The sequence below is a fragment of the Labrus mixtus genome, chromosome 9, assembly GCF_963584025.1.
Source record: "Labrus mixtus chromosome 9, fLabMix1.1, whole genome shotgun sequence".
Lineage (NCBI taxonomy): Eukaryota > Metazoa > Chordata > Actinopteri > Labriformes > Labridae > Labrus > Labrus mixtus.
The window spans coordinates 20,004,381-20,028,426 of NC_083620.1; the positions used below are offsets into that span (position 1 = coordinate 20,004,381).

The 24,046-nt window shown below is 40.1% G+C and overlaps 1 protein-coding gene across 2 annotated transcripts in view; it reads right to left on the reverse strand.

Moving 5' to 3' along the window:
• Positions 1 to 12,803, reverse strand: part of LOC132980583 (neprilysin-like) — a 31,279-nt gene extending 18,476 nt beyond the window's left edge. Inside the window, exons 1-4 of one of the 2 annotated variants that reach the window (XM_061046784.1) lie at positions 12,332 to 12,803; positions 9,046 to 9,222; positions 7,675 to 7,710; positions 5,282 to 5,443 (exon numbers count right to left, since the gene is read on the reverse strand). In XM_061046784.1, the coding sequence (XP_060902767.1) occupies positions 5,282 to 5,443; positions 7,675 to 7,710; positions 9,046 to 9,222; positions 12,332 to 12,374 (418 nt within the window). In that variant the 5' untranslated portion in view covers positions 12,375 to 12,803. Of the gene's footprint in view, positions 1 to 5,281; positions 5,444 to 7,674; positions 7,711 to 9,045; positions 9,223 to 9,826; positions 9,973 to 12,331 lie in introns of those variants that run through there. The other variant, XM_061046785.1, reaches the window with a different exon arrangement.
• Between the last annotated feature and the right edge of the window lie 11,243 nt (positions 12,804 to 24,046).

The following is a 24,046-nucleotide window of genomic DNA, read 5'->3' on the forward strand; positions in this document are numbered from 1 at the left end:
CATAGATGTACTGTAGCTTTAGAATAAACAAGATTGCCACACAAGAATTGCAGAGTAGTATTATTGAATAAGGTTAACACTGACAATGATGCATTGCGCTCATCTCCTGAAAACTTTCTCATTAGACTTTGGTCTCCATCAGTTACCCAGTGCACGTTCATGCTCTGGTGGAACAACTTTTGGTAGGAAGGCCTGGACAAAATGTCTGGCTTTTTTTTTTTGTTTGTTGGGTATTTCCAAATTCTAGCTCACTTTGCTCCCTTTGAATCTCTGATTGGTTTGTTCTCCATGTCAAAAGGGTTTAAGGTCAAGGAGTGATTGAAGGCCAACTGCCACTTCAAACTGCTAGAGAGAAAAAAAAAGTGATTTATCTGAAGCAAACCTTCAAAAATGATTGCAACAAGATGAACCTTCAGTTATGATAAATGATTGAAGAGATTCATGTGTTTTTCTGTTTGACAACACTGACTTAAGAGCAGGGTAAAAATCTTACTGTGGTTGCTGTAAACAGTTACCCATCTCAACAGAATCTTTTAATTTGTAGCCGGAAAACATATTTTCTCATTATGTGTAATATGTGTCATCATGTTTTGGCGAGCCCCTGACTTTTCTATTAGCCCGGCCATCAAGGCAAACTTTTTCCACACTGTATTGCAATTCTGTCATTTACTCAGTTCCATGTTGTCAGTCAAAGTAATGCCTCTTGGCTACTCTTGCTTAGTGTTGTGACAATGATGGTGGAGGTCTGACCTTTTGTATTCACAGGCATCCAAGCAGGCAAAACTATAAACTTTATTCAGCAGTTTACCGAGAATTGGCCAAGAATGAATGCATAAATAATCATTTTATTTAACCTGGCCAGACTGCTATCTTTATTTGTTATGCTTTTAAGAAATACAGCAATTACAGTGTTGTGCAACGGTTTTGACTGGAATTCCAATATCAGGGAGGCTATATCATAGCACTGTATGACATAAGTCCTGTATCAATCACTGTTTTCAAAGGAAAACACAGACATTAAGTCTCAAGTGATGTCACACCTCCCTCAGAGACAATCCTTCCACACCCTTGGCAATTCGACAAGAAACAGAAGCAGGTTTATGTGCCAGCTAGAATTATCTCTGTGCTATAAGATTTAAGTCTGGAGTCAGTGTGTGCACACACTCCTAAAAGTCACACACAAGTGCTTGTGATGGACGCAGTAGGCACACAGGGCTAAGCTTGGAGATGACTACCTCATGCTGTTTCACATTTCCTGACCTATCCTCAAAGACTCTCTCAGTATACTATCGTCCTCTGGCACCAGAGCTTGTCTTTGCTTCAACTCAAAACCCCCCCACGGTTTGTTGTATCTCGCCTAGCTTTTCTTTCACCACCCCCCTTTTCTTGCATATTTCCACCGGTATTCACAGTATTCACAATTTTTTTTTATTGTGGGGTAAAAAAAAAAAGACCTCTCTTTCATCTTACTTGTTGGACTTGTTGTACTCCCCTTCATCTGCCTTTCATTAATTAGTTAGTAATTAAAATGCTCACGGTAAAATTGGCAAATTATTGCACAGTTTGACACTCCTGAAAGGGGGGGAACCTGGATTGTGTACACACAGCGCATTGGTTTCAATCAGAGTGCAGATCCTCATTATGAATCATTTATGGCCTTTCGCTGCAGCAAGAGAACAATCCAAGGCATTTACAAGCAACCACAAATCTACACGGCTCCTCACACACACATAAACACGCAAGCAGACTTTTTTTTATTGCTGTCATGCTGCCTAGAGCACCGCAGTGTCCAGGTGTTTCCAGGCCCCTGCAGCTGTTGACAGGAAAAGGATCTGTCCATCAGCGGGCGGTGGCATCCAAAGCAGGCGGCGGCAGCCAGCCTCGGGATCAAAGGTTACATGTTTGATGTCACCTCCAGAGTAGGGGTCAAAACTCTGCTGAGGACTAACACTGTCAGGGCCCTCATATCCACATGCATGAGCCATTACTGATTTTTTTTTTTAATTTTTGAGAGCTGGAAGGTTTCAGTTGCTACTGTACTGCAACTTGTAAAGAAAGTACAATGCGCACCATGCTTTGGTTTGCTATATCGAGTATAATCTTGAATACACAACACTCTCTTCTTTATCTCTCTCAAACAGTCAGGCTCACACACAAAGTAAACCTGAGCACGTGTGTATAGAGTACAGTCGGAGACATTCCAGCCTTGACTGGTGAGCCAGACACCCTGAAGGAATGAGCACAACGCTGATGGTTGGTGGGGATTTAAGCTGTTGAGTGATTAAGACCGCTTTTTCTCTGCTTCATTGCTTTCTGTTATGAAAGGCGCATTTATAGCACAAAAAGTAAATGATTCTGAAACATCAACCATTGTACTACAAAATATTTCATCATTAGTCTGAATTATTGTTTTTTTCTCTCTCACTGTTTGCAGACAGGCTGCAAATAGCAATGCAAAGACCTCTGATGAATTTTCCCTGTCACAGTAAAAATACAACAAGGTGTGAAATGACGCCACACGCTCACACAGGGACGTGCTATGTACGTAAATACACATACAGTTAGAAAATGCCTTAAATGTGCCCTAGTTGAGCAATGTTTATTTTCCTTTTTTCTCCCCTGTGTGTGATTTTTATGGGTTTTAAGACCGCCGTGGAGAGGAGAGCAGAACAGATGGGCCATAAGTTACTATACCATGAAAGATTAAGTTAAAATGCATAAATTTCTATCCATTCCTTTAGCTACCTAAGTATACAATTTTACAGTAACACATTCTGTACGAAATCTAATCAGCAATCTCTAAGTACGCTTGAATTCAAAACATCCTTAAAACCCTAACAGCAGAATAGACAAATAATGTCTCCGTTTAAGAGTGGCAGTGACAGACAAAGTTGTCACAGGAGCATGTAGTTGAAGTTGTGAATTGGCAGAAATTTGGTTTAGTTTTTCATTTTTACCTTTTGAGGAAAAGTCTTATGTTTCACCCATCCAGCCACTCTGACCTCCATCTGATTTTTTTTAGTCTTAATACCACTTGACCTAATTTCCTCCTTTGTTCGTTACATAATTACTGCGAAATGGCTGAAACGACTTACATTAAGAAAATACATGCAGCAAATTCAGAAATTATGAAAATTCAAAAAAGTCCAAAGGTTCAATACAGAGGTCTAAAACATATGCAACGACTGAAATGCGCTGCATATGAAACGTGCTGCATTACCATCAAAGGCACTGCAAATACTAATGCTAGAGTTATATACATTTGCATATTAGGGGCAGGGCTGAGCTGACTGACAAGTTGTAGCTGTTTGCTGGGAAGCCTAAGGCCTCAGCGTCACCTTCTTGGCTATTTCTAGAATGACTGAAAGTTTGGTGTGGATAAGCCTCTTCAGAAACCAATGGGTGATGTCAATTAGGCTACGTCCATGCTTTACATGGATGGAAATGGATGAGAAACAATCATTCTTCTTAGGTTTTTCTACCTCAGTAAGCATTTTTTTAAATTAGTTTAAAGTGTCAATCACTGCTTCAGATCATTTTCAATGTATGGTATGTCAGTGTATTTTTCAGGCTATGGCTATATACCTGTGATTGTCAAACCTGTACAAATGCACCCAGTCAACCATGATATAACCATAGAAATGTAAATCCACTCAGTGGTCCATATATGGATAATTTCTGGATGCAACAAAAAAAGATGGAAACAGCAAAAACGCTGAGCTCAAAGCCTCAAAACAGTAGTTCCAAAACCAATGTGTGACACTGTGGTGGTTGCACCCACTTCTTTTATAAACGGCATATGGTTTTTACAAAGGGCTTTTTTTAAGATCAGCTGGAAGGCAGTATTTTTTTCAGAACGTTTGAATCATAAAGAATCTAATTTTCCAACAAATCGTGGTGAAAGAAAATCAGAATTCCAATAACACACTTGTAATTACATTCTAAAGTGGATTTAGATGAACTTTTTACCCACTTTGAAAACTCTTGTTTGTTGTTAGTTGTACAGAAATGAAGGATGATTATAAGCCATCTCTAAACATTAATGAGTGTTACATTGATCTGCAGAAAAGTATTTATGTAGAAGTAAAACAAAACTAATGGCAGTGAGCGTTCTCAAAGAATGAAGACATTTGTTTTTAGACCACACAAAATGAAACACGGTCAAAGGTTAGAGATAAAAGTTGTTTTTGGCTAAAGGCTTCTTAAAGGTCTGATTTCCCTTCAAACATTAACCTGTTCATGGCAACTACTGGGGACTATACTAGATGCACATCAAGGTTTTTTATTAAATGAATACAGTAATTTGTAACCAACCAAGTTCAAGTTTGTCCTTCAAAGAAAATAATCTGCATGTCATCAATGGACAAGTCAAGGGCAGGTTGCATAAGTAAAATAGGTGGAAACAACTCGAAGACACCAGACTGCGTGTTTTTCCATCAAGATCGGACAGATAAAGTGCTGGAGGCTGGTGCAAATTATCAAGACCGGCTGCACTTTAAACCCTGGCTTTACTTTTCCACTGACAATCAATTTTTCTCAACCCCCTGAATCACTTGAATCATTCTGTTTTTTCCGGCAGCCAATCTGAAAAGACCTTATTGTGGTGAAAGGGACGGACATATAAATTGTAAATTTATGGTAGATGAAGAGTGTTGCTTGTCCATAGAAAGTTTGTGCCTGTTGAAGATTTAGCACCCACTGCTCAGACCCAGACTGGCCTTCTCACAGACTACATGAGGTGAAGTAAGGACCCGAACACACAAATCTACGAGCGCTCACTGCAACTTGACCCTCTCTGAATCAACCATGCCACAAGGACAGTAACAAGACTCTAACGCTTGCTTGCAAAACACCTGAGACTCACAATCAAACTAGCCTTTAGGATTTTCTCACCATTAAGTTACACCCTGAAAACCATGTTCACACACATATGTAAACACATGCGTGCTCTCAAAATGTAACCTCTGTTGACACATTCTCAGCTCACATGTTGGTAAAACTCCCATGGAGTCTGTGATATCTATAGAGCTGCATCCCCTGAAGACCAGCTTTCTTTATCTCATATTTTCAAGCCTTCTGTCAGTACTGAGACTGTGTTTTAAGTTGCTTTACAACTGGCCATTATGGACAAAACACAGTATCATTACTCTTAGAAACAGACAACCCAAGTCTCCACATCATCCATGTTTCATATATTACAACCATGCCTCTCCCTGTGGTGGTCTTTGTGTATTTGCATCGTTAGCTTGCCCATGTGGGTGTGCGTGCGTAGGTGTCTGACCTTTGAGGATGACCTCCAGTTCGTCTCGTAAGATGTCAAAGGTGCTGTATCTGGAGCTGGTCTCAGGGATGATGTTCTTTTTCAGCCAGCCTCCACAAGCATACTGGTAAAAGTTGTCACAAGGGTCCACACTAGCGTCCATGTTTTCGATGAGACGAGATGCTGCATGGACACAAAGAAAAACAAGCTGTGAAGACTGGAGACTAACACTGAGCATGTCAGGTTATGTCCAGCTAACAGCTAACAGCCTGTCTAACAAATGTGGGATTAACATCAGTGATTGTCATTTCAAATAGTAAAAGTAAGATGTTTTGGGAAACATGTTATCACTACAAAGCTACAGAAAGCCCACCTGTTAGCCTTTCGCTTAGCTTAAGCACCAAAATGGAGGGGAAACAGTCCTATCTAAAGGTCACAAATTCCACTTAATAGCAACCCTTAACCTCAAATGGCTCCAATAAATATTATTACTCCTTACATAAAGTGAAAGTGTAACTGTAACAGGAGGTTGGGATTTAGCCAGAAGCTTAAATAAGAACCTGTCCTCTCTTGTTTTGCCAGTATATCACTCTCCCTATAGCTTTGAAATTGGCCTGTTTCTCCTACAAAACCACAATAGCGTTCATTTGACACTACATTTTTCAAGACATTCCAAAAACTAGATATGAGGTGTTGCATCAGTAAGCTTTGGAGCTGTGGATTCTGTGACCTTCAGGAAGAGCCTTCCATAATTGTCTCAGATCGTGATGCTGAGCCAGCTCCCACTGGTTAAAATGTTATGCTCGGACTTGGAAAAGAAATTTGAAAAGTTCAAGGAAGAGATGGCAGTAATTGTGTACAATTTTGCACAAGTACTGGAAAAGGGTTAAGATTTCTTTTTTTGGAGCTGCATTTTTATTACTTTAAACAGCTGAGAGACCTCTAGTATATGGCGGTCTGAAAACTGATAGATTCGAGACAATGGGTCCCCAAGTGTTTCAGATATAAATTGGCATCTACCGCTGCAAAGTATCTGATGGAATTATAATTGCTTCACCTAAGGCCGGGAGATGGTGGCAGTCTATTTGCATCAAATGTTGATTAAAAATAAAGTAAGGTTATTGGTTTTTGTCTTATTCATGTCTAGTACCTGATACATATTTTGTGACTAACCATAAAGACTCCTTAACTAAATAAAAGCAGAACTTAAAACAAGCTGAGCTACTGGTAGCCTGAGCTTGGCTGGCAGCCCCAGGGTGCTGTGCCTTCCTAATTTCAGGTACGCTGTTCCTGCAGCCTGGATCTCCTGCAGGATGATCTGTGTCTCGGGGAGCTGGTCTTTTTAAATCGTTTTTATGTGAAGGTGTTGCAGGAAGATGCTTCAAGTTGTAAATATTTTGAATAATTACTTTTCTTCTCCGTGACTCGGGACATGTTGATCTGTGTCTGTAATTGCTCTGGGTTTTATGTCTGACTAACTTGTTTATTGTGCTGCTGCTGCCCCTCTTGGCCAGAACACTCTGATTCTTAATCTCAATGAGGTTCTTCTGGTTAAATCAATTCAAAATAAAGAAAATGTAGCTGTATTAAGTGTAGCTCTAACTTACGTAACATTTTCCACTAGCATGTCAGTGTTTATGTGGGGCTTGTAACTCAAATTATTACCTCAAATCAGATCGATACCAAACCCTGCATTTAAGGCTAAATCTGACGTATTACAGACTCTGGTGTTGGTATTGGAACAACTCAGTATCTGATTAGGATGCATTCTGGGTGTTCCCTTTTCAAAGTTTTCCAGACATGTTCAACTTTTAGGTGACCGCAGGGTCGACCCGGAACTCACTCGAGAGAGATTGTATCTCATTTGGCATGCAAAGGCCTCAAGATGCCCCTGGAGGAGCTAGAAAACATTGCAGAGGAGATTAACGTTAACAATAACACACCTAACACCAGATAAGTGAAAGATGGGTAGCTGGCTGTGTGGTATGAAAATGTCTCCACTCATAACTGCAATTAACAAACTCTGACAGTCAAGTTATATACGTTTAACAAGTTGGATATGTTGAAACACTTCAGCTTTGGATGTGCATATCCGGATCCTAATCCTGTTGACACAATGCTCATACCCATTTCCGGTGTGTATAACCTTCTCTTGTGGTTGTTCAGAGGTGATCCGAGAAGAGCACGCTTTTGCACCGTGTGTCTGCTGATCATGACTGTTTGTTCGATCATTACTATGACTTAGAGGCAACATACTCGCAGTTGAAGAGGCCATTTTCTCTAAGTATGTCTGTATTCCCTCGGCTTCTGCTGCAGTCTCGATTTTCCCATTCTGTTCTCCTCTGAGAAAAATCAAAGCCTTCAGAATGAGACAATAAAGACAAGGCACAGAGAAACAAACAAACAGTGCTTACCTGACTGCGTGCAGTCAGCTGTGGTGCAGATTTCATCTACAGGAAAAATGCAAAACAAATCATCACTCACAGGGATTTTTACAGTCATCAGTCAATATGTCAAATACTCATTCTCTCCTTTCCCCTTTTCCTTGATTTATTTCGCTATCTCATCCTTCATGCACACAGCTCTAAACTACTTAGAAGTGTTCCTTTCAACCTGTCAGGCATAATGTAGGTACTAAACTCTTAATCAAACACAGTCTGACACATACAGACTTGAACACACACACACCTATCAATTAAAAGTCATATGACCTTAAATACACAGTTTATGATGTGAATATAGGTAAGTGTGCACACAAAAGCAAACTCTGAACAAGTCGTTAAACATCTTCCTGACACCGCATTTAATAAAACACGAGACAGAAAAAGATAATAATTACTCAACACACACACACACAACTAGTCAGCACAGAAACAGATTGATTAAGTTGGATTTTTTGAAATGAAGTATCTGCATTCTTGATCTGCTGAATTTCATCGTTGTGTCAATGAATAATCCAAAGTCAATTAAGTTGTTTGTTATCTACAGTATGTTGATGTCATACCAATAGATAACTTCTTGAGAGGCACCTCCCAGTTATCCATCGTCCTTGGACTTAATAAAAATCTTCATCATGTTGCGTAACTAAGACTTTGAGTCAACTCCGATTACAAGTTGAATCACTTTGATGTTTAGGAAATAAAAGAAACAGTGAGGACATTAATGATTGGAAACCCGGTGTGATTCTCATACTGTGCATTGATCTGAAGCAGATTTGATCAGTTCCCCACAGCGAGGAAAGGCAGGGAAATTATCGACTTCTTATTATGTGACATTTACAGCGAGATATAAGATTCTTCACATCTTGACCAGAAGCCTGAAACGTGAAATAGCACAATGTTTTGAGTTACATGTTGTTGCCTGGAAAGACAGAGGAGAACCTTTGCACACTGTTTTCTTCGCTCTGGCTCAGTGGTTGTACTTTAGCACTTTGCTTTGAAAGCACACAGCTCCAGTGGCTCTTCTTCACCTTAAAACACTATGCCGTACTACCATTAACCATGAACTCAAGCTGTAAGAGACAGTCAAGTTCTGGACGTGGTGGAAAAAGACAAACTTTAAAACTTCTGACACTTTTGAAAGGCTGACTGTTGAAGCAGGAAAAAGCAAAGATTGACTTTTTGACGAGTGACTCCCCAAAAATAGTCTTTTTTAATCACGAGACACTGTTTCGCATCACTCTGTGTTGTTGTTTTTTTTGTCAGAGTCTTACGAAGATTACTTTTCTGAAGAAGGATCCACTGGGATTTTCAGTTATTCTCCACTGTCCTTTCTTTAACACTCACCGGTTTTCTGTGTGGCAAAGAGGATGATGAGGGCGACAATGGCGATGAAGAGCAAGGACACGATTGTAATTAGGCCGATCTCCAGAGAGGTCCAGCGGGGCTTTTTAGCCGACTTGGGGGGGTTAGTCTCTGTCATTCTCAGGTCTCCTCCTTCAGCTGCCGACTGTATCAACTCACCTGAGGGGAGAGAGGAGCGAGGGAGAAGCACAGAAGATTGGATTCACTCGAAAATTAAGGAGTAGATTAGTTGGTAATGAAAGTAATCCTACTTTTTCAGCCCTGAATAGAAGGAAGAATAGGACTTATATGGCATTATATTTGAAGTGTAAATCATATCTGGACCGAAACTGAACCAAAGAATCTGTAGCGTCTAAAGAATTTGTGCATTTGACCTTTGTCCACAAATTTGACCGTGTCAGGACCATTTACAAAACCCAATTCTGATAAGCCATTAATCTTTGAAGTCAATATGTCAAACACACGCTGGTTGTAGCTTCTTAAAGTGAAGGATTTTTCAATCTTTGGCATCACATCAGTTAGAGCTGAGATTTATTAATTTTGACATTAAAAAAACAAACATTCTGTCAAGTCTCTGGATTTTTTTGAGGGCATCAGCTGAAGACGGAAAATACAAAGAGAAAAGGAGATAAAAGACACATGATTGTGATAAGACAACCAATGTGGAAAAAGACTCAGTAGTTTTCAAAACCAGTCTCAGAACAATGGAAGTTCTTACCCTCTGGTGGCAGTACACTCCAGACAAAAAAAAAGAAACACGCACTTTCTGAGGAAACAAAGACAAACCTCCCCTCTGCTCCTCACGCTACACGGTTGTTTTCCTCTCTGGGGCCAAGAGAGAACTTTACAAAGTTCATGTAACAAGCAGTTAAGTCTATCTCTGAAGGCAATTAATCCTTAATCCATTACCGACTCTGCACATACACACACACACAGAGTCATGCTCTCACACACATTTTTACAAGCTGGTGTCATGAGGTGCTTGTGCAGATGGGAGGGTCTCCCATCATGCTGGCTGGGATGAGAGTACAAAGTCTCCTGGCTTCCTTTGAACGGGTATAGGCACATACACACAACATCACCTGTACACATACAAGCACACACACACACACCCAAATGCATCACTCTCACACATAAACACAACCCTCCTGAATGTCAAATCCCCAATGATTCCACTTCAGGACTAAGCAATAGCTTAATGTAAACTCCCTCAGGTTAACAGTCACTATCCAGCATGGTAATTGGCTATTACTGTATACGCCAACCACAACACGGTGCACACCTTACTCCACAGCAGCATTACGGCATGCATGACTTCACTACAGGTCGTTAAAGCCACTACAAGAGAGCGTTGGCCTCAATGTGTGTAGTAGACACCTTTCTCTCTGCAGTGTTTGTCTTTGAATGATGTGTTTCTGCAGCAGACATTGAGTCAACTAAAAATATGGTAGGAGAATGTTGAATGACGGCATACAATGAGGAACTAATTAGACAGTAGGAGGACATGAGTTCGATATGTTAATCACAGCTTCCTGACAATCTCTCTCCAGCTGAAGGAAAAGGAAAAAACTTCAACTTTTTTTTTTTCTATCTTGAGAGCAAACACATCACCGTGACAGCCGTCCCACAGCTCCAATAAAACCATGTGTGCATGTCAGCATTGTAGAGGCTGCACATTGTACTTCCTCGTTGTAATACTGTCACGTTGCATTCCCAAAAAAAAAACTATGAAACTCCTTCGAAATTTATTTAAAAAGGAAAAGGGACGTAAAGATGGAGTCGAGGAATGTAAAAAAAAGAGTATGGGTTGGGGGGGGGGGGGGGGGGGGGGGGGTAAGTTGTAAAAACAGAGAGAGACACTGAGAGGTCTTTAAATTATGTTAGTGAGTCCCTCTCTGTAGTCTGAGGTATTCTGGGTGTAAATCTTGTGAAACGATTAATGTATGCCCTTGAAATGCACTATCACTCATAATGAAAACTTCTGTGTAGCTGTGAAGGACTTTTTAGGAATTGCCCCTTTTTAAAGTCAGATGAGGCTTATTTACTTATCACCGTTGTGTTATTACCTGCATGATATGCTTTTTAAGGATATTTGCTCTGTGAAGGAACGCCTAAATACGTGTTTGGCGTAAGTGTATTGCAAGCTTTTATTTCTCACTGTTGTCACCGTTATTGTTGCAGGGCATGTTCCCGGTTTTAACTTTTAATAATGTGATGTTCCTTCCTGAGTGTACTCTGGAAGTTGTTCTGCCCTACCTGCGTGTTAAAGGAAGGACAACCAGAAGTCAGAAACCTCTCTTTCCAGTTGCCTCCTCTCTCTGTCTGCCCGTCATGATATATCTAAAACATAAACATGTCCCCATGTCTTGTGAGACCTCACAAATGCCTTCAAAATTAAACCCATCATTCACTATGACACCTGAAAACACACGTTGGCATGCACACACACATACACTCAACAGGAGACTGCTTGTACAGGGTCACTTTTTTTTTTTACAACCTACATCGTTCATGTGAGCCATGAACATGCCATGTACCTAATTGAGTTTGAATAAGTGCAGGAATGTGGCCTACTTTTACTCAAAATAACACCTTCTCTGGGACATCTCTGGGACAACACGGGGCCTATAGCTGCAATGTGCACTGTGAAGACTAAAATCACTTTAAGATCATTTTTGTGTGGAGTCTGGATGCCCAAAGGTGCTGTAATCTGGCAGCGGTGAAGTCTACCTCTTAGATTGCTTTCCAAATGCTTTATTGGATAGCAGCATGATTGAAAAAGAAAAAAAAAACTTTTAAAGGGATTTTTTTACTGGAGCTTTTATAAACATCCCATTGCCCATATACAAGTGGAGAACCAACACCATGAGCTTGGAACACCCAGCTGCAATCATAAGACTGCAAATAAAAGAGTTCTGATGGGACTAAATGCAAAGAGGTGTTAAAAGTGATACGCAGCTGCAGCTCACACGCGGTCATTTGCAACTGAGCAAGACCCTGCTTAGTCCATGCCAGCACCTCATCTCCTGTTGCACTTCGGGGATTCCAGGAGGAGGGGGGGGGGGGCATGGCATGATCAACTGGTGCACGCTGCCCCGGCCCGTGTCGCCAAGCCGGCACGCGCATACGCAAAAAAAATAGTGCACTAGCGCGCGCAGACACACACACACACACACACACACACACACACACACACACTCAGAGAAAAAAAAACGCGCACAGATGGCACAGCGTAAAAAGAAGCGCTCGGGGTGCATGAGCGACTTACCAGATGTGTCGGGAAATTTTCGGTCGATGATATATATGGGCATCCCATCCACTGATCAAACATCCATCTATTCCACAAAGGGAGAGCGAAGTGCTGATCGATCTGTTCCAGACTATCTATCTGCTTCACCCTGGATTTCAACAAGGCACACACCGATCCCGCCTCTCTTCTTCTTCTTCTTTTTCTTCTCCTTCTTCTTTTTCCTTTGGATTTCTATTTTAGGAGTGCACATTCACACGAACACACTCACATGCGCACAGACCTTTCACTAAAACTACCTTTTATAGGCTACTGTACCTCATCTACACACAGAGAGGATCGCTGAATTCATATGAGCCATCAGACTCTTACGCGGCGCAAATGGTCAAGTGCGTGCTCCACAGGGGGGGGGGGGTATCCCATATTTATAGAGCCTATGACATGTAGTGAGGCAGTGAAGCAACCGTCTGAAGTTCCCCGTCCACCGAACCTCCTCCGTCAGGGCGGCGTTAAGAAGTGACCCTGTCAGCGGCACTTGCAGTCAGCGGAATAAGCTCCGGGGCGCAGGTGAACGGTGAACGGTGAGGAGCTGACGTAGTGTATTTATACTTACTTTTAAAGCTGTCAGAAGTGCATACAGCAAGATCACGATAATCATATTAATACAAAAAAATTACCGGGGGGGGGGCGGGGGGTTAGGGGGGTTTAGGTAACATCAACAGCTTTTAGGGAAACTATTGCCGAAAGGCTATAGAATGGTTCATTTTCAAAACAATATTGTACAATATTACACACTTATTCGTAAAGTACAATTTGCTCTAGTTCTTGTCACATAATAGCACATAACATTTCAACAACAAAGTGAGGCGCACATTTGACTGTAAAAGTGCTGCATATCATCCTCACTTTAAGACTATTTGCATATCATCACTATATCAGTGTTTGAAAAAACTGTCAAACACAGAGGCTTACATTTACCAGCTAAGCATGCAGCATGTATCCCTTTATGTGACTGATCCTTTTAATTAGCCTGCTTTTTTACTAATTAGTCTGTTTAACATTTCTTTTTTAGGTCCTATACTGTATCGCTTGTATGGCAATTATTGTGTTTTGAATTAACATCCCATTGTAACAATGCAGGTATAGCCACTTGTTAGTGTTTGATACCATCGTTTGTGAGCGATAGTACATTTCACATTGTGTGTTTGATTTTGATATTGGCGCTTTTTTACACATGTGGTTCTAGTTCTTATGGGATTTAAATGTTCAAACTGTGCTTACAAAATAGACAAAATAAAGTTTCAATAACCTGCAGAAATCTGTAACTGATTTCTTTTGACATTCAAATCTGATCAGCTCATGGGTTCATTTTCAGTTTTATACAACCGTCCTGACAAAACAACACATGTCAATCATTTGTCTGACATCAGCCATGGAATTGTCATCTAAATGATCAAAGTTTGCTGATTTTTTCAGTTCTGACAGTAGTTGAAATAAGACATACTGAGAGAACAAGGGAACAAACCCTGTATAATGTATGGGATTCTTCAAATACTGTACAAACCTGCGTTTCTTTGATCTGTGTTACTCTAAAGCACCAGGGGTTCTTTATAGCCTGTATACATTTTACAGAATGGAGACAGTGCTCAGTGTAACCCAATAACAAATCCTTTTACTTTGATCCATTTATTTTGCTGTCAAGTTGCATGTGGCTTTTTTCCCTCTGCCCTCTTTAATGTTGATCATCAAAGTTCACCAGTGGGTCACTTGGTGTAAGAGCAATTAACTCTGCAAACGTATCAAGATGTCGGGTCTGAAAGAGAAAGTTAGCATCAAAGTGAAAAGAAAGTAAATCGAGGGAATCACTGCAGAGAATGAACAACCTCGTTTTAGTGCAGGGGAAATGATCAGATGAGAACTTGTTGTCATTTGTTCGCTGGAACTTATCTTACGCGTGGGTTTTATTTTTAGCTGTGGTAGCTGGTTTAAATCCATATATTATGGCACATAACATTTTATCATGTAGTTATGTTGTTAGTGGGGTGAAGTACAGTACTCATCTAATGAAAGAGGCATGTTTTAATGATAGCTATTCCAAAAATTCCTCCAGCCATACCCCCTTTTTTCCTAAACTCTTATTAGACCCACATGTGATTTCTAAATTTGCACAACTGGAAGAAACCTGTCCATGTAATTAAATAGCAGAATGTGTCAAGTGACTTGAAAACAGACACATATCTGAAACACATACATTGCAAAACTCACACAGTTTGGTACAAGAAGAGCCCATGCTTTAGATTTACATTGTATAGAACATGGACGTAGTGTCAGTGACCTCACACATGTGTTAAAAAGCCCAACGATGCTGTTGCCATATTGCTGACTCTTGCTAACTACTGGCCAATCAAGAAGCAGGCAAAAAGGTGGAGCTAAGGTGGGCCTTAAGCCACCTTGGCAAACAGCTGTCCTACCCACCTTTCACTGCCTAAGTATGCACGTTTAAACAGATGAGTAATAGAAGAACACCCCTCCTGAAACACAATGAAGACATGAGCTTTAAAGACAAAAAACACTTTGAACCAGGTTGTAAACAGTCTTATTTCTGCTCTTAATATTGGCCTGTTAATATAGGACCTAAAGGAGATTCCTTGGCTTCCCAACCTCAAGTGGAAACTTGTTGAATTGCAGTTTTTTTGACTTCCTCATTCACTTAATTTTCAAATACGGAGCTTGTGGCTTGTTTAACAAAGGTATGTCAGTAATATACACGTTGAGGTACAAAATGTTTTGAATAAACATCAGCACAAATCATGACAACTTTTTTGTAGTGGGTTTTTATGAGGTACTTATCAATAGTCAGGGCCAACAAGAATAAAAGCTTAACTATTGTACCAATGTGGGCGGGTCACAATAAAGACATATTTTAGCCTTTCATATTAAAATATATTTTATTTTTCTGTTTCTGCTATATTTTTTTTATATACAGTATCTACCTCTTCTCCTGGTTGTCGGACTGCCCATTTTCCTCTGCGCTATGTTTTTAAATGTCAAAATGGCCCTGTATTTCTACAAATTCAGTGCATATTTTCAGATCAGCTGTTCAGATCAGTGACTATTAAAAGAGACAAGCAGAGAAATGATTAAAAATAAAGCAACCATGGTTATACATTCTTCTTAGTAAGTACTCCGGCCAGCTTCAGCAAACACGGACCATCGTGACTGATATCTACTGAGTGTAGTGCACTGACTATTGACAAGTAGCTCATATAAGCCCACTTCAAAAAATCCAAACTAGCCCCTTAAGTTAAGTGTCTGATCCATCCATCTACTTCCACATCCTACATTTTGCTCTTTACTGCTCTTTATAATGTTACCCGACTTTCTTCACCAAACAATAAAGGTAATGTGTAATAAAAAAAAGCTGTGTGCATGGGAAAAAAATAGAAAGATGTATGGTTGGTGAAGACAGAGGCGCTGCTTGTCAACAGGCAAGGCAGTCAACTGCTTGGGGCCCCCTGACCAGTAGGGGGCCCCAGAGGGCTCATAAACCAAAGCAGTGGCCCAAAATGTGTAAATTTTGCAATGACAGGAAGAAAACCTCCCCAAGGGGCCCCCAATCTGACAGCACTCCCTCTCGTTGCCCTGCTATTCGTTGCATGCATTATTGCCGGGAAAACCAAAGTTTGTCAATGAATGTCACCAAAGAAAATTGAAGAGGACTTAGCTGTCTGTGGAAGAGAAAAAGAAATAGGAAAAAAATGGAGGAGGAGTAAGCGTCGGCTGGCAGACATAATGGTGATGAACACTGGTTGGAGGGCCCCCCAATTGTTTTTTTGCCTGGGGCCCCAACAGGCTCTAGAATCGCCATTTGGTGAATACAATTTAATTTATTCTATAAGTAGCAAACTGCACATTATTTTTTATCTCAACTGTCCTTTACACCCAAAACACTTCTTGGGGCCCCTAGACTCCCTTCTGCATATACTCTTGTTGAAACGTTCCACTGTCAATCATCCCCTTAGAACCAAGATAAATAATTATACAAGGCTGTTGGAGTGTCGCCCTGTCATACAAGCCATGTTTCATTGCTTTTGATAATGAACAGCTTGATTTCCCTCAGAGGAATTCCCATCTGTGTGTATATCTCTTGAATCTCTGTGAAGCTGAAATGACAGAAGCTTTCACAGTAGCTGCCTTTCAGTGCTTCAAAAAGATGTTCACATTTGCCAGCAGTGCAATCTCTGTGATCATATTTTCCACCGTTTTGTTGCCGTGCTCTTCAAATAAAAACCCCTCGCCCCTTCTCTGTTGGCCATTTGAGCTCTGTTCACTGTCAGTAAACCAGCATGTTATGGACTCCGAGAGAGTATTGGATTTTAATTGTGCTGTGCCCGGGGTGACATGGGTATTACATAGTCATTTGTTGAAAAGTGGGTGCACGTGTGAAAACATGGAGCCAGATGTACCTACTCACATGCATTCTGCTGTATTCTTATGTCTGGCAGTATTTCTCAATGAAACCACAGTGCCAAACAGTGTTACGCACATACACACATTTACCAAGCAGCAACACGTTTGCCGCGTCAGTTACATTTTGATGCCTTCCTAATTGAAGGATGTGGTTTACTAGAAATGTATTTCTCAAAAGAAAAAATGCTACCATGTTTACTGAAGTTATGATTTATTATCATAGTTTTGATTGACAAGCGTTTGGTTTTTCTATCAAAAAACATCATCTGTTCACCACCACCTTCCAAGACATGAATAATGTGTTCCAGAGAATTTACAGTAAACTGCAAGAAAGCAAACGCCATGACTAATAAGCAGTTCTGCATTTGCTCCACATATGTTTATGAATCACACACAACAGAGCATTTGTCACACTCTCAAGAAGCTATTCTTTATCAGATGGTCCAAACTGTTGTGTAATTGTTGGGCAAGAGTCTTTAAAGCAGGCAAGACATGAAGGTTCTTTAGTTGGATCAAGGTCACTCAGATGGGTTGTTCTTTCCCCCTTCACGAACTGTCAGGGGAGTAACTCTCCTATCAGCAACAGACGGGCTGTCCAGTTCTGTTAAAAGTCTGCTGTCAGTGCACAGAAACACACTTCTACACATACACACAAAATCTAGCACACAAACACACCCACACAGGCGAGGACGCAGATAAACTACACACACATTAATAAGCTCGCTGCTGTCACTCAGAGACAGGGGCTTTCAGACTTAGGTTTGAGCCGGTCATGAGGCAGCAAAAAGAGGAACAGAGAGACGGTCAGACAGATAAGAAGAGCAAAATGGTTAAAAGTGCCAACTAACCCAATATTTCCAGACCAGCACAGACAGTTTGAGACGCTTTTTATTAGCTTTTGTTATCTATGAGCCCTTGGATGGGTGGGAAATAATGTTGAGTGTCTCCGAAAACAGAGCTGTACTTTGACAACAGAGGTCAGCTGTTGTTCTTCACTACGCCATGATTCTGATAATACTGTTCTTTACAGACACTTCAGTGATTTATGTGACTCTGAATGTAATACAATTTGTGATAAAATATGAGCTAAGAGTACAAATGGAAAGCTGTCATAATATGGAAGCAAGGCTGGGTGATTAAATGTCCCTTGTTTACACACATATACGTACATGTTTTATCACTTGGGAGGACATTGCATTTACTTGCATTAATTCCTTTGAAATTAACACAACCATGATGACTTCAATCAATACAGAGAATGCTTAGAAAATGCCCTTCAGTACCAATCACATTCACACACTAATGACTACTTTAGGAGCAACTTGGAGTTCAGTGGCTTGCCCAAGGACACTTTGGCACATACACTGCAGGAAGTGGGGATTGAGCTGCCAACTGTCCAAATGAGAGAAGACTCCTTCTGAGCCACAGTTAACCATACCTAGACTTTGTTATTATATGTCCCATCAATAGAGGGCAGGGCCTATTGTAACTGTGTTGTTATGACAGTTTATGTCCCCACATGGGAGCCGAGTCCATGATTGATGGAATTTTATCAAAAGAACTGAACATTGATAAATAAACTAATCAACAATAATAAAGAAAAACATTTAGCGATACAGAAGGCTCAATGTATCAAACAGACAACAGTAATATTTCATTGAAGTGATTAAAACACGTTTAAAATGGGTTTAGGGTTAAAAACTCGTTAAATATAAGGATATCTTCCTGTCAGAGTTGTTAATCTGTGATCTACGTGTTGAGCCATTTGAGAGCTGTTTCTTGTGATTGATTAGTCATGTCTGCCGAGGCCGGAGGGGGGAGCTCTCCTCTCGGCCGTTTAGCATTTCAGCAAGGAAAGTGGAGTCTGTGAGCTTCTTCAGGTAATAAATTAATGTTATATTTTTGAACTTTGAAATAAGTTTGCTGAGCTGTTCTCTTGTATATTGTGTCTATTCTGACCTAAAGCTGAGTGTTCTTAAAGCATTATCTACATTTATGACCGTGAATAGAATCACAGTTTTAAGCTAGTTTAGCTCAGTTTGGTCTGCTGGTCAACACGGTGCTATATGAGGTCAGTGTTTCAAATAGTTTAAATGGACGTTTATGGTTAAGTTTGACATGTTAATTAGTGTAATTAAGCACTACAACAAGTTTTTGTTGTTTGATACATAAAAAAAATTGAAAAAAATCTTAGGTAAATCATGCTTGAAAATAATCTTTTTCTTTACTTTTCAACACAGTTGAGTTCAATCATTTCTGCTTTTCATTTGTCATCAACCTGTCATAATTTATTCAAACTTATTGTGAAAAAGACACCAACGTAAATGTATTTCCTTACTTACCTGTAAAAGAAAAGTAAAGTGACTGAAGAAAATTATATCTTAAAGTTGACCTATAGGCTGTTTTAAAGACAACGCAAATAATTATGTGATTTCATTTGAATAGAAAATGTCATTCTCTACAGAGCTACCAGAGAGTCTGAACTCTATTGTAGATACTTCAACCTTTCATGGTACAACAAGTAGTGGTGGGCGATATAACGATCTTAGATCGTGAAGGATTTTAACTAACTGACAATCTGCCAAAGCAGAGAGATCGTAGAACCAGGCTTATGTGTTTATTTTATCATGCTGCAGTTTATGCTCCGACACAGACGTGTCTCCCCCTCTTTTGCTCCGCAGCGGTGAAAACGCAGCGGAGCGTTTGAAGTGGTGAAAACGAAACTTAAAAGGGGGGAGGGGGGGTCCACCCAGTGCTACTGTGTCCCTAGTCTCTTTATTGTGTATTCAAAGCTTTATGTGCCCACAAGGGAGGTCAGTCTGCATTTCATAAAATATTTTTCAAATGTTTTCTGATGCTAATTCATTTATTTCTGATGCTCATTTTTTGAGCACAGATTGCTTTTTGTGACAATATTGTCAAAGTTTACATTCTTTATCCAAAAGGCACAAGTGGGAAAATATCTCTCTTTCTTGAATTTGCCTTCCTGTCTTGACCTGTGCAAATTAACACTTAAGTTGTGGTCATGAACAAAGTCACAATGGAAGAGGCTTTTTTTTCATCACGCAGGACTTTCATGATCCTCTTCACTTGCCTGAACCTGCTTTGTGAGTTATTAACTGGAAATCTGCTGACGTGGAAACTAATTACAGGTGAATTAAACGGTACGTCTCAAAAACCTTTCATATGGATCCGCTAAACTTCCATACTAAAATATTCAATATTCTACCCAGGAACATTACTGACCATGAACAATTATCATTAGGGGTGGGACTAAGTATTAATTAGGCAATATGTGGTCATTCTGACCCTTGATACAATTATCTAATCACTGGTGCCAAATAAAGATATATATTTTAAATGGCACCCAAAATAGATTTTCCTGGCAATTTGATGCACCGTGTCACCACTTCATGTGACCTCACTGTGATGCTAATGAGGGTAATTTGAATGGAAGGTAAGTGGCCATTGAAGAAGTTGACAGCGGCATAAAAGAAGAAGAAGAAGAAGAAGAAGAAGACAGTAGGTTAATGTTTAACTGGTCTGAAAAGAAGTGAAGTCATGAAGCTTGATAACAGGTGACACTACCACCAAGTTGCAGGGAATAAATACTTTACTCTGAGTGAGTTTTTCTTAGATGTTTGTGAAGGCAAAAACAGAAAAACAGAGCGCTGAGGTTGCTCTTTGTCTGCCATATGTTTTGATAACCAGCAGTTTGCCATCCGATTAGTGTTATAAGGAAAACCTCATCACATCACAAAGATATAACAGAAAAATGAGAAGCATTCTGTGGTTATTCTGGCTTGTAAACTCACAAACTGACTCTCCACAGCAGTTGTTTTATATGTTGACTTGCAGTTCTGAAATGCTGCTGTTGCTGCTTGTGTTTTTTCTCAGTTAGTTGGCGTTGGTTTTGACCAAAATTTCCAGCCCTAGACTGCAGCTCTGAGTTTGCTGCTGTGTAGTTGGATGTTATTTGTTGAGCAGGTGTCTCACATCACGGATCCTGAAACGCACACACTCACACTCACACGCGCGCGCACACACACACACTTAAGCACCCATGCCTGTCAGTCTGAAGACCCTCACATGCTGACAGCTGAAGGTCAAGTCGGTCAAGTTGGTCTCTTTGATCGCAGAGGGAGAGTGATAATTTGCCCTGGACTGATTCTGTTCTGTTTTCAGAGGTTAGAACAGTATGTGTTGTTCTCTATGTTCTTTGGGCTTCACACTGTACAAGGACAAGACTGAAATTCTACAAAGAGTGTCACTTTTAGTAGCATTTATGTGTAATTAGTCCCACATCTTGAGCAGTAGTTAATGTCTGAAACTCACAGCTCTTTGATGTTATTCACTCCCAGGGGAAACTTTCAAAACCTGCATATGCATTATTTGGAAAAATAATTCAGTGATTTGTTAATTATCGATAAACCTGCATGAATCTTTTTACATGTTCCTCTATTGTGTCTGCTGTTCTGAATTGTTCTGAACCAGACTCATAAGAATGCTGTGGCTGATAGCTCTCATCTTTCAGCGCCACTTAGCATGCCTTCTCCTCAATGTCTGCTCCTACACCCTTGAGCTTGTGTGCCAGGCTCTTACAGGCTGATTGATAAACCACTAAACCGTGTACCACTACAGTACAGTTTGACTAAATGCACATTTGTCTTTATACACAATGCTGGAAGGAGTACCCGACTATCACAATGAAGTGGAAGTACGGAAATGATTGCTCAATTAAAACGAAAACCGTTACCTTGAATAGTAACAGATGTCTAATAAGTTGTAACATATTGATTCATTGTAAACAATTATTCACAGGTTAAAGGTAAACTTTTGCTTCATATGGCTGATCTTCTTTAAAAGAGCAGCAGATAGTCTTTATTAAACATTTGGCAAATAACAAATAACATACATTTATTAAAATACAACTGACATTGATCATCAGTATAACCACCAAACAGAAAAACAAAAGCGATATGCCACATTTGCAATTCCTTACTGTTTGTTTAATGTTCTGTGAATGATAAGAGACTCCATTATTAAACACTGACAAACAGATGATAGATAGCTTGTTACAGTTTGTGCACAGGAGCGTTGATTACAGATTACATCCATACATTTTATTTTCTCAGTTTTCACATGATAACGAATCATTTCTGGTTGTTTTCTCAAGCTCTCCATTTATTCATCTTGTTATTCCAGAGTCGCAAAAGCACAGACGAAAGATAAACAGGCCTAACTTACCGGAACCTTGTTATTGCGGGGAGAGGCAGCATGGCATGTTGTAATGTCGCCTATCACAGTTACCCACCAGTTGCTTTGTTTTCAAGATCGCCATGAAATGAACCCGCTGTCACAAGAAAGTACGCTTTGTAATCTAAGGATTATGAGATAAATTAACCTGTTACAATGGGAAATCAAGCTGTTTAGCACTAGATGACAACAACAATACCTCCAGAGCAGCTGAAACAACTGTATTTATGAAAAAGCAACTTTGTTACCTTGAGAAACTAGATAAATCATTCAAGATGGAGAGAAAAACAACTGGAAATGACTTGTATGTCTTCTAAGGGCGTCTGTAGTTAAGTGGTGCCAAAATAGAATTATGCCAGGGCCGGAGGGATATTGACTGTAGTCGTTAATTTTAAATAGTCTTTTACACCCAGTATCTCATGCTTGTGTTATTGTTATTCATGAAAAAGACAGTTGTTCACCCTCTCCTACACCTCTCTCTTTTCATCCTCTTTGTAAGTGAGACATGAATCAGTAACATCGTTGAGACCGCAGTGTTTTTCGACATGCACAGGATGTTCTGTTTATGGTAGCAATGAACTGATTTCATCAGGATCTGTTCTTTTGTGCCTTTTATATTTGTCATCACACCGCATGTTTCAGCAAGAATCTGGGCTCGGCATAATGTGGGCGCTTAACAATGCAAAATGCAACGGTGGGATAATCCTGATACCCAAGAAGGATTTGACTGAAAGCAGCTACTGATCAAAATGGGAGGCATGTCGAGACAGATCCCTCCCGAGACTGGTTTTTTTTTTTTCCCCGTCAACAAACAACCATCAGGATTCCTTGTGTTAATGCTGTGGTATTTGGATTTGGGCTTTGTGACTAAACACGGTTCTTTGTGAGGAACATCAGCAATGGCTTATGTGGTCACCTTGATGTGCTGGCCTTTTTTTTTTTTTTTTTCTGTAACTGTAAGCGGACATAATTCTGCTTCAAGGAATATTTATCTTAACACGATCATTTGAACACCGCTGACATTCCTAGACCTCTATTTGGGTTAACTCTGTTTCCTCCCTCTCTTGCGCTTGTCATCTCCTCTGCCATGAATAGTCTGACAAGAAACATTTGACTCTACTCGACTCTGAACAGTAACCACAGATAAATTGTCCAAATACTCTTCTTTTTCTGCCACTCTCAAAGCCTACTATTTGTATTTTTTTTTTTTATCTTCCTCAAAGTTTAAGCTGTAACTGAGAACGATGATGTGAAAATAGTGCAGTAAAAAAAAGGTCAAGGCTGCACGGTGTAACGCACAGCAGGATGCACAGAAATGCACAGAGACAAATGTGTGAAAGCTGTATGCTTCTCTGATGGATTGGTCCGGATGTCGCTTTTGTTTGTTTATGTAAAGCCACTGCCCTCTAATGTTTTGTAATGAAAGCACAGCACTATCCACTCTCACTTGTTACCGCCGGTGGTGAAACATGCTTCTTTTTTTTCTTTTTTTTTTAAAGTTATGTCTTCTGTCTCTGTCTGAGATGCTCGCTGGATGGGAAAGACCAGATTAAAAAAATAGAAACAACTTCAAGATAAAAATCTGCTGCCAGTTGACTTTCAGAGGAGCCGCTACTTCCACTGGGTTTTGAAGAGCGCTCTAGTTTGATAGCACCCCTGCTTGAAAGGTTTTTTGAAAAGTTTGCCCAGGCGTTCTTGTCAGCCGTGTGTAGAGAAGATAGCAGAGTACATGCACAGATGTCAGTCTTAAAAAACCTTCAGACACACACGTCGCATATCATCTCTTTGGTTTAAAAAAAGAAAGCCAGCTGTTTACGTGAAACAGCTGATTACGACTTGTGCTCAAATTTCCCTTCAATGAGCATTTATTTTTCACATAATTGGCTTTTCTGTTCCATTTCAAGGTGATGATTTTTTCTGCAACCATTCTTTGACGGTTTAGTTAAATAGCGCCAGTTTGTTCTGTAAGTAGTGCCAGACATACTGAAGTCTGCTGCCACTTTCTGTCTG